The 10,828-nt window shown below is 37.2% G+C and overlaps 1 protein-coding gene across 5 annotated transcripts in view; it reads right to left on the bottom strand.

Moving 5' to 3' along the window:
- Window positions 1-648: 648 nt before the first annotated feature.
- Window positions 649-10,828, bottom strand: part of BICD1 (BICD cargo adaptor 1) — a 171,249-nt gene continuing 161,069 nt past the window's right edge. For all 5 annotated transcript variants that reach the window (XM_030960038.1, XM_030960032.1, XM_030960031.1 and 2 more), the window contains one exon: window positions 649-6,365. In XM_030960038.1, the coding sequence (XP_030815898.1) occupies window positions 6,278-6,365 (88 nt within the window). In that variant the 3' untranslated portion in view covers window positions 649-6,277. The remainder of the gene's footprint in view (window positions 6,366-10,828) is intronic.

Below are 10,828 nucleotides of genomic sequence, written 5' to 3'. Positions count from 1 at the left end.
CCCAGCTGTCCAACAGTTCCCATTGAGACAAACAAACACCACAGCAAGCTTGGAGAGGCAATCCTTCCTCCACAATCTTCCTGACCCACTTCTAAAAGCTGGACATTTTCTACCCCTCAGGTACCCTAAGAACAGCAAGGTTCACTGGAGGAGCTGCAGTAGCCACCTTCCTGCCAGGGCTGAGCTCCTGGATCAATGTGGGGGGATTTTCATCTCTTTGCTTTCAGAGCATGGCTCTTTTGCAAGGGAAAAGGATGTTTCTTACTGTAAAAAAGCAGGTATGGTACAGCATTCCCAAGCCAAATTGATGTTGACTTCAGTTCTTTTGCTTCCACATCCCCTGAGGATGGAGATCTCCATCTTGCAGAGCATCCTTGTGCTGAAAGTTTGTGCAAAGGTTGCAGCATTTCAGACATCACTCAAATCTGCTGGAAACACTCTATGGGGAAACTGTATTTTAGTATCTGTCTCAAACTCAGAAAACAGAGGAAGCATCTTGGCTTAATTCTGATTCCCTTTTCCTTTAATGCTGATTTCCCTTCTTAATTTCCTCTTTGATACTTTTGATTGATCTCTGAGAATGAAATGATTGTGAAATTCTAAGCACTGCAAACTGCTGTAAATAGAAGTAGACCAGACAGAATGGTGTTAAATGAACAAAAATGGCCAGTTTATTCACTGGAACAGTTATGCATTACACTGTAATTTTAATTGGAACATAAAGATGTAAGAATCAGTATATCAGCTTCTTTTAATTATTTTCTTCAGCACTAGAGTGTTTTTCCCAACCATTTGACTGCATGATCATATTACACATGTACAAGCACAGACTTTATGAATCCCTCACAAGGTATTAATCTAGGATTGTCTACAAGGACAAGGAAAAGTTAACATGAGAATTACTTCAATTTTAAAAATAAATGATGCATTTTTGGAAACAAGAATTATTTAACTTTTTTTGCTTTTAGCATAAAGTAGCAACAAGAAGAGTTTCCAATATTCAGTCTTTAGCAAATGAACATATATACTTTTATATTCTCCACCACCTAGAAACACTTCATCATTTAACCCCAAGAAGGCAGGACAACATAAAGTCAATTCAACATAGGAGTAGCTGAGTTATTACAGCAGTAAACATACAGTATACAAATTTGTGTTTGTCACAAACTCCACCAATGCTAAAACTCTTTTGAAAGAAACACAGCAATCTGTATGGTTCATTAAATACAGAACATCATGCAAATGGAAACATTCAATAGATTACAAAAATCACAAAACATCAGTTTTCTTTTTTTTAAATTGTTTACAAAGGATCAAGTTAATTAACCCTTTAACAGTCAAACCACAGGGCTGAAAATCAATAGGGAAATAAGTAATAAAATGGACTTAATTTAACCACTGGCATAGCACACATAGCCATATCTGTGAACAGGAGAAATAATAATAAAATAAGCTAGATTACTCTTATTTCTTGTTCATAGCTGATAAAATACCAACTAGCTAGCAAGCCAGTCTACTTGAAACTTTTATCAAATGCTTCTCTTTATTGATTTTCCAAAATATTTTTGAAATCAAGCAACCACGTATTCAGTAAAAACTCAGACTACTAACACTGAGAAAAAACATACACTCTTATCCACTCTTTTACAGCAAATCATGATAATCAATACAAACAGCCTTGTTGAAAGACACTTTTGAAATACAAGGCTCTATCACCCAGAGTCTGCCACACATTAACTCCAGTAATGAAATACTGGATTTTTCCTTTACCTTTTGTCACTTTGTCACTTGGTTGCCATTACATTTCACAAAGGGGATTTTCAAGAACTCCACGGGAAACAGATTAAAAACCAATACGCTGTGCACCTCCAAATGAAAGATACAGACTCTCTGTGATAGTTCTCTTGCCTTCCTAGCAAGAGGAATATGCATATCACACAAGAAATAAGGATTTTCTAGCTTAGTTATGGATATGGAGAAGCTACACGATGTTAACAATGTCATGCACACATTTTCCATTGCATATTTTGATGTATTTGTGCCTGAAGGCAAAAGGCAATTGCTTTTTTATTTCTTTTCCACAGGATGCTTAATTACAGTAAAAAAAAAACCTTAATGGTTAAAAAATGTCTGAATAGTGTCTATCCCTTTCAGACTCACTGCACACACAGCAAAGGAAAACTGAAGAAGAAGCGATGACTGGAATTTTTAAAGAGGTAACTATAGCAATTATCATACTTCAAAGGTAAAACATCAGTCCCTGCCATTCTCAAACGAAGATTTCCGAGGAACAAAAGAAAGAAATTTACTGTAACTTCAGTGGATATGCGTCTTCTGCCAAAGAAAGGAACAGACCTCAGAAAGGCTGATGTAATCTATACCTTCTGATGATGATGGTCAGTCCAGCTGTAAGTGGAGCTGGCAGCACAGCTACTGACTTTGGCAATGCAGGATGAACCAGAAGGTTGGTACCAAAATTAGGGCCTGGACTCTGGGTGTCATTCCCAGTGAGATAAGGACTGGGTCAGATTTTACTGACAGCTTACTTAAGTAATTCCAACATAATTATGGTGAGCAGCCTTCATAGGTGAGGTCATATTTCATAAGTGAAGTTGTATTTCATAACATAATCTCCTTTATGTACACACATTAATATGGTAAATGACTTAAACAACTTCTTCATTGTTTTTAAAATAAAAAACTGAAAATCCACTTGGCATTAAAACTTGCAGCGTTAATTACAGTTTCATTCTACAAACTCTGCTGTATAGCTATGATTTCATTAATTTACTGTGAAAAATGTGGATAGAGAAAGCACAGAGATGCCAACCTGTCAATCAGATCAATCAGAAAGAATATCACTAATGCTCCCATTTACAAGGCAGAAAATTCTATAAAATTAGCATGAAAAACAGTTATGTCCTCTTTCTTTAAAACCTCCATATATGTTCTGACTGATAGAAAATATATTTTTCCATACTATTACATTTTACAATTTATTTTTCATATTTTTTTCCTTTTATATTTTTTTTTTTTTTCCTATTTCTTTCTTTTTCTTCTTTTCCTCACACATTTCCTATAAACTGGATTTCCACAAGCAGATCATTTCACTGAACAAGGAATAATTTTTCACTACATCAGAAAATAAAACCCAAACCAAAATGCTCCTGCTTTGACTTAAATGACCCTATTTTGAGTAGGCTATTTCAAATCCGAAGAAATTTCAAGGCCATCATAGAGAACAGAAGCTGTGTTTCAGACACAAAAGTCAGAGCAGGATTTGAATTGCCTCCTTACTGAGTAGAACACATAGTAGTGTTCCTAAGTATACTCAACCATTACAAATATATGTATCATTTTTTCTTAATCCTTAAAAATCTGAAGAGCTAGAACAACATAAACTAATTTTAAATGGGCAAAATTTTGCAACCCTTAAAAAACCCCAGGCTTTTGTTTCTGGTTTTGTCTGCATGTAAATATTTCCTACAAAATCTCAAAGTTTTATATTATCAATCAATATATAACAAAGAAGAGGTTTGCATCTTAAGTTCAAGGTATGTATTTTATTTCATTTTATTTTATTTTATACTGGTTAACTGACAAAAACTGTCCCAGGGACCTACAGAGCTTTTTAACTTACAATGCAATAACTACAACCATTTGTACATCAAAGTTGATTTGTTTCTAGTTCTTTCACATTTCCAACAATTACATTTTATTACATATAAAAAAATGCAAATTGAAAACTTAGGAATTAAAAATTTAAAACTTAAGAGAATAAAAACATTTATTTCTATAAAACAGGGCCACAACTTCTATACCACTGCATGTTCTTTCATAACTCTTGATCCACATGGACATGCAAATGTTTCTGAACTGTCTTGATACCATTTTTCCCCCCCAATAAATTTGTATCTATATAGAAAGGAAATGTATTTCACTGAACTACTGCTTAACTAAAGTTTAGGAAAATGCCTTTGATTTGGATACGAAAATAGGAAAAACTATTCCAAGTGCAGTCAGTGGTAACTGCATTCAAAGTGCTATGCAAACTCCTTCTCTTATTAACAATATACAGTAGCTGTCTTTGTTGGACACAGATATTCTTACACCAGTCAGACAAGGTCAGGAATCTGGAGATGCTTTTTAAAAGCTGAATTTGCCTCGGACAAAATACTGTGGGGATTTTTAAAAAAAATCAAAATAGCAGCTAAACTCAGTGTCAGACATCATGATGGAGCTGAACAAGGTTTCACTTGACCTTTCTATGACAAGACAACAGGCAGTTTAATTATGATACTGAATAGTGATGTAAAGGTATATGAGAAGAATCACATGAACCTCATGGAAACCAAAGTCAAAACACTGCCAAGTGTTATCTGTTTGATCTGATCAGGACTGGGTATCAGTTTGTTCCTATTTTCTCTATCTCTGAGTGTTTTGTTACTATAGCTCAGCTGCTTTGCCAAGGTTACACGACAGACGTTGTTGATGACATAAAATATTTCTATTTACAGCACCTTTGTTCTTGGTACTATGGTAAGAATGATTTGTTAGGCACACTGAGTGGTCACCCATTCTTTCCTCTGCTGATGTTCTCTGTATTGTAACATTTGGTAAGCACTGTTACTAAAAAAACTGACTTCATTTTCTCAGATTCAGGCAGAATTTGAAAGAATTGTTCCAGCCACACCTGCAGCAACTTTTTTTCCCCAGCTGCCCTGTGCCTTAGTGTGTTTCCCACTTGTTGGTCAAACATGTGCTGCAGAGAAGGAATAAAGACATGTGGAAATATCCAAGCCTCTCTTCTGTAAATAAATTAAGGCCACCTAACAAAACAAGGAGCCTGCTAGTTACCAACAAGTAGGCAGCACTGCAGACTTGTTTCTCCAGCTGATGACCAGATGAGAAACCCACAGATGTTGAACCCTCTGTTTAGCCACTTGCCTTGCTGCCAGGTACTGTGCAAAATAAATTCCTTGATTTTGTTCTGAAACTCACTGCTTTTAAGAAAAAAACCAGGCTTACTCAGCTTTTACAGGAAAGAATCTTTAACTAGGAACACTGTGCACTGTTGCGATAGAGTCTGTGTAGTGTTGATCACCTGAGTATTTGTCATAAACTGACATGAGCTAAGGTTCTGTGTCTGTTGATTTTTGGCAAGGAAAAAATGCACTACAGTAAAGTCCTGCTGACTTTGATCCACACCATCAACCCTACCTGCATGAGTTCTTTCTCCACAGAATACTTCACACGAAATGCACACGACTTCCCCACTCAAACTAGCCTTTCCTGGTAAGGCCTCGAGCTAGGATCCTGAATATGGGAGTGGGAGGAAAGAATGTTCTCAATTAGCACACAGCATTTTACTTATTTTAGATTTTCTTTCTCAGATACCAAACAGAAAGTAATCCCAAAAAACAGCACCAATTCATGATGCGAGAAGTATAATTACAATGCAAGCAATCAACTGAAAACAAATCAGTACATTATCCTTTCATCTCCTTCTTAGGCTTAATAATTATCTTTCAGTGAAGAGCTAGAACAAAACCAGAAGCTAGTGTAATAGGAGTTAAAAAAACAAGTGCATAAACAATATCAGTGCAGCAGCAAAATACACAGTCATTGTTAACATTCCAATTCAACCCATTTCCAACATTTTTGTGCAATAAAAATTGGCCATATGCTGGCCAATGCAACGAGCCTTTTTTTAATATTAACACAGTCATTCTTCACTGAAGCTATTTCTGCTTGGATTTAAAAAATAAAATTAGTTAAATACAACTCTCACAAAAAAAAAGGACTGTTTTTTATAAACACGAAATTCTGGTGCAAATAAAGTAAGAAATAAATATCACACCCTTGAAGACAAAAAGAAATTTGAACTGGTTCCTATGGCTGAACTTAGAGGATGTGAGGGTAGGATTTTTGTAATATAATTTTTTAACATTGGCTTAAGTCTCTCATCATTTCAGAGGTAAAGCCAAGCAGCTGGGAGGAACATTTTTTTGTTGAGATGTTAAATTTCACTACACTTCAGTTGTGATAGCACAGTTTGAGTACAATCAGAGGAACCATAAAAAGTCTTCTTGATAGGTTGGGCTCTGTGCTTTGTGTTCTTCTTCTCAACCTTCCCTCAGTTGCCAGAGCAGGGGATATGAATCCAGACTTGCCAATGCAGCAACAAGGCAGGATTGTCCACCCACTTGCTGGGAACAACCCCAACCTTTGTTGCATGAGCTCCACTCTGCATTTTCTCTTACGTTGCATATGAAGATTAGGGGTAAGGAGGAGGCTTAGAGAGACAGTTGAGAGGGGCACACTGAGAGCTGGAATGTGGCTGCTCTTCTGGAAGAGCATTAGGACTGAAAATTAAAAAGAAAAGAGAAAAAGTGCTTAAAATACAAGGCAAACTTTTTGCAAGCATGTAAATAGTACAGGGCTGGAAATGAACTTTAAAAGGGGGTGAAGCCTCATCTCTAAATCCATATCCTCAGACACACAGTATACACACAGAAAACTCTCAGTGCACAGCAAATCAGTGAGACCTGGATGCGTTTGTGAGGTGGACCAGATACCCCACTTCACAATTCCTGTACACAATTGCTGTTTGCATGCTGGGATGACAAAGACTGTGTGAAGAAAAAAATGCATCTGTGAAATGGGAGAGCAAATTCAAAGGACAAGATGCAGGTGCCATCTTTACATGAGTATTGAAGATTTTCTATATGCAGCTGATTCACTTTTTGAAATGAAGTACAGTGCCAGGCTGGAAATCAGGTTTCATAGCTCTGTGAAAATGTGATGTCTTACTGAATTTGACCTATTTACTAGTTCATTTGTACAAATACAGTGTAGCCTTCTTCATCAGGCCCCTTAACCATTACATATTATGCAAATTACATTTCTGGAGTGTGGGGATTTCTTATGCTTTGTTTTCTTCGGGGTTTTGTGCTGCTCAAACCCATTTCATTCTGCCATACATTTCTGTCATTTGACTGTTTTTCATGTACAATTTGTCTGATAACATCATTCACCTGTTAATTCACCTGTCTAGAGTGCATTTATAGCACTCACTGGCACATAGTGCGGAGAGGTCTGAACCAGCTTACAGGGGCTGGAGTAGCAACAAAGAAAAGGGGCAGCTAACACTACCACACCCCACTTCTTGGTGCAGAGCTGTAGAAAAACAAGATACCAAAACAAAATGCAAAAAAAAATTCATTTAGAAAGAGAAGGAAAAGGAAAAAAAAAGAAGAAAAATATCAAGCCCCCAGTTCTTTAATGTGTCTGGGAAGAGTTTTTCCCCCTAGTGCTTCAAATGTTCTACAGTGTTGAAGTTATTCCAAGCTCAGCACTGTGATGTATGATAAAGCACCATCATTTATGTCTCTGTCTTCAAGAGAATTTGCATTCTCTGTTTTCCTCCTTTAGAAAGCGTGCTTTTACATATTATCTCTGCAGCACAGACTATTGGAGTTCTGGCTGAAGGAATGCAATTAGCCTATTGCTGGAAATGAATCAATTTGAAATGCCAGAGGTGTTTGGAAAAATGCTACTGGAAATGCCTGCAGTACTGAAAATGTCTTTGGTTTCCACACACAGCATTTACTTAAGGAAACAAAGAGATGACATTGTGTTTGACTGAAGAAAGAAAGAAGTGTGCACCACCACCATTAAGGAACTTGATGGCAATGTCCACATTTTCAAATCAGACAATCTGGGAAGCTTTGACCATAAATACACAATTCTACAGGAACTACAGTCCTTGGACCTCTGGGCTTATTTGAAGGTCATAAAATTGCATGTTTTAAGTTAGATCCTATTTCCCAGATCTTGAAGATGAGTTTCCTGATTGCAAAATGGGTGGTGAGAGGGTTATAGAAGCTCAGGATCCCACAAGCTTTGTTTTATGCTCAGCTGTCTAACAGTCCCAAAGTGTGAAGTGTTATGGACTATGACCCCTCAGAAGAAGTAATTCTTTCCATGGCTATATCCATCCTTTCCTTCTGTCATATTCTGCCACATGCAGATGCAGATACAGCATCCACAGAGAGATCTCATTGAGATCTTTACCTGCTCCACACCAATGACTGTGTCAGGAGTGACTGCAGATTGACCCAAAAGCTCTGTATTTACATTCAAACTTATTCACTCATCAAGAGCCAGCTCCTGGCTTCAGCACCTCCTGAGTTTTCAAGAAAGGCTTAGGAGAAGCACTAGCCTTAATTCAGAGACAGAAAACTGAAGTGGAATCTTAACATCCCATTTGGGGAAGACAAACAAGGAGGTGATTACACAACCCTACAAAGACTGGCTTACTCTTCTCCCTCACTGCCTTGATTCTTTTTAAACAGGACTCCTATAATTGCCAGAGAGGAACAGAAACTCAGCACACACATTCCTTGCTCGTTAGCAGAGATGTGTTTGTCTTTTGGGGCTTCCTTCCTAACTTTAAAAATAAGCAAAAAAAGATGCTCATGCTCTGAGGGAGAGGACTGGTGAGGAAATGGCTGTAGTTGCAACAAGTTATGTACAGCATCAGTGGCCTGAAAGAACCTCCCTGAGACACATAAGATTCTCCTCTACACAAATATAAACAACTTTATGGCATGACCTTCAGTACAAAGCCAGCCATGAGTGTAAAAGCTGTACTACACACTATCCCAGGCTATGCTCAGATTAGCAATTCTAAGCCCTATGCTTGGAGTTATATTAATTTTCTTTTCCTGGTAATTCTGCATTGCTTCTTACTTTGAAATACAAGCACACTTTGTGCACAGAAGAAATAGAAAAATTTGTCTCACTATCTCCTTTTCAATCAATAATAAATATTAAGGGCACTAGGTAGAGAAAAAAATGTCAAGGCTATCATGCACCTCTATAGCAGCATATATAACCACATCACCTGCAGCTCCAATAGATTCAAATCTTTTTCTAAAACTCTGCTGTTATACCTTTCTCTCTTCAGAAACACAATTCATCCAGTTCATTAATGCAGATTTGCTGTAGCAGTACATAAACTAAAAATACATTAGAATCAGCAAGTGACACGTGGCATCCAATGTGCTTTTTATGGCAGTAGAGGTGCTGGTGCCAGCAGGTCCTGGAGCTCAGCTATCAGACACACTGGCAGTCACAGACAGCAGAGGATGGCAGGGCAGATTAATAACACAAAGCAAGACAGAGACAAGGAAGAACTTGAGTTTTTGACGATAAACAGAGAATAAGGAACAATATTGTTACATTCACTCAATGGGATATGTGCAGTTTTAAAAACATTTGGTTTTTACAGAATTTTTGTGAACATCTCCTTAAATGCTGATATCATTTGGGGATGTATTCATTCAATTGATAAATAAAGTCTGTGCAATTTTTTTGTGTTAGTATTATTGTCTGGTTTTATGCAGCTCTTTTATTTCCCTGGCACTCAAGATACTAATCACATATTTCTAAAATTAACTGGAAAATGGTGTGCAGAGCCCTTCAGTGTTTTAAGTGCTCTGTTCTGGCTTAGAGATGTCATTCACATGCAACACTGTCTGGCATTTATTGTAACTGTAACAAATCAGCAAAGGAAAATATAAACAGACCAATGATATTTTCAGAATGCAGAAATTTTGCATTTGTTAAGTTGCATATTTTACCCTTTTAAAAATTTCCTACTTTATATAAATAAAAGGATTATTTTATATTACTTTATATTATTAATTTAATTTGAGGTACTGGGGAGTTGTGGTTTGGTTTTTTTTATTAATAGATAATTTGGGCCTAGAGTTTTGGCGTCTGATAATGAAAATGAGGTTTTCATTGCATTCAACAGAAACCTGAAAACAATCCAAACATTGTAATGCTCTTTTTAATATTGGATAATGGCAATATTTCAGTCTTGTCCAATAGTCCATCAGATAGGTAGCTACAGGTGCTGGGAAGGGGGAACAGCATCCAGTAATTGTAAGGGCAGGCTTGGATTTGTTTGCTTGCCCCATATCCTTAGACCTAGAAACTGAGGTGATGCATGGAAGGCAGAGCAAGATTTTTGGGCACTGCTGCATCAGTTTAATTTTAAGGAAAGTTCTCACATATCCTCCAATCAAGTTTCAGTTGAAACATGCAGATTCAAGCAAAAAGACCAATGTAAAGCTAAAGTTAATTGACTAGATCTGCCCTGGAGTCTCATTTGGCTTGCCTTGCTTATCTAGTGAGATTTATCAAAGCCTATGTGCTGGAATCACAATTACCAAAGATGCCAGAGTTATAAAGTCCCAGTTAAAAACCACAGTACAGTTAATGAATGAGGGAAAGCTCTCTGTGAATCTACCTGTGCTATGGTCAGGTTTATTAACTGGTTTGAACACCATTAGACATTGCAGGATGTGGAAATGTCTGTGTGAAGCACAAGCCTTAACCAGCTCTTGTTTAGTTCTGGCTTAAATGCCACTCAGAGGTCACATAACTGCAAGAATTGGGTTGGAGACTTTAAAAAACAAGCACAGCTCTCTCTTAAAATGGGTGACTTCAGAGGACAAGGAATGGTGGGACAAGCTCCTGGCTTCCTTCTCTGCTGCATTTAGAAAATCCAAACCTCAGTAAGTCTAATTGGTCCTTAAATGCCCTCAAATTTTACTCCAGATTCCAATTACTTTATTTAAACAACTCAACAATTTATGTCATCATGCTGACTTGCATTAAATCTATTGTTATGCTTCACTGCTTTACAGAGCTGGGCAGGTGGTGTGGCTGAGGCAAGCAAGGCAGCAGTGTGAATCTATCAAAACCAGTGTTGTTTGACTTCACCAGACAGGTACAAATCTAGTGATAAAAAACA

The sequence above is a fragment of the Camarhynchus parvulus genome, chromosome 1A (genome assembly GCF_901933205.1).
Source record: "Camarhynchus parvulus chromosome 1A, STF_HiC, whole genome shotgun sequence".
NCBI lineage: Eukaryota > Metazoa > Chordata > Aves > Passeriformes > Thraupidae > Camarhynchus > Camarhynchus parvulus.
The sequence above is the reverse complement of the archived record's forward strand: the minus strand, read 5'-3'. Positions and strand labels throughout refer to the sequence as shown.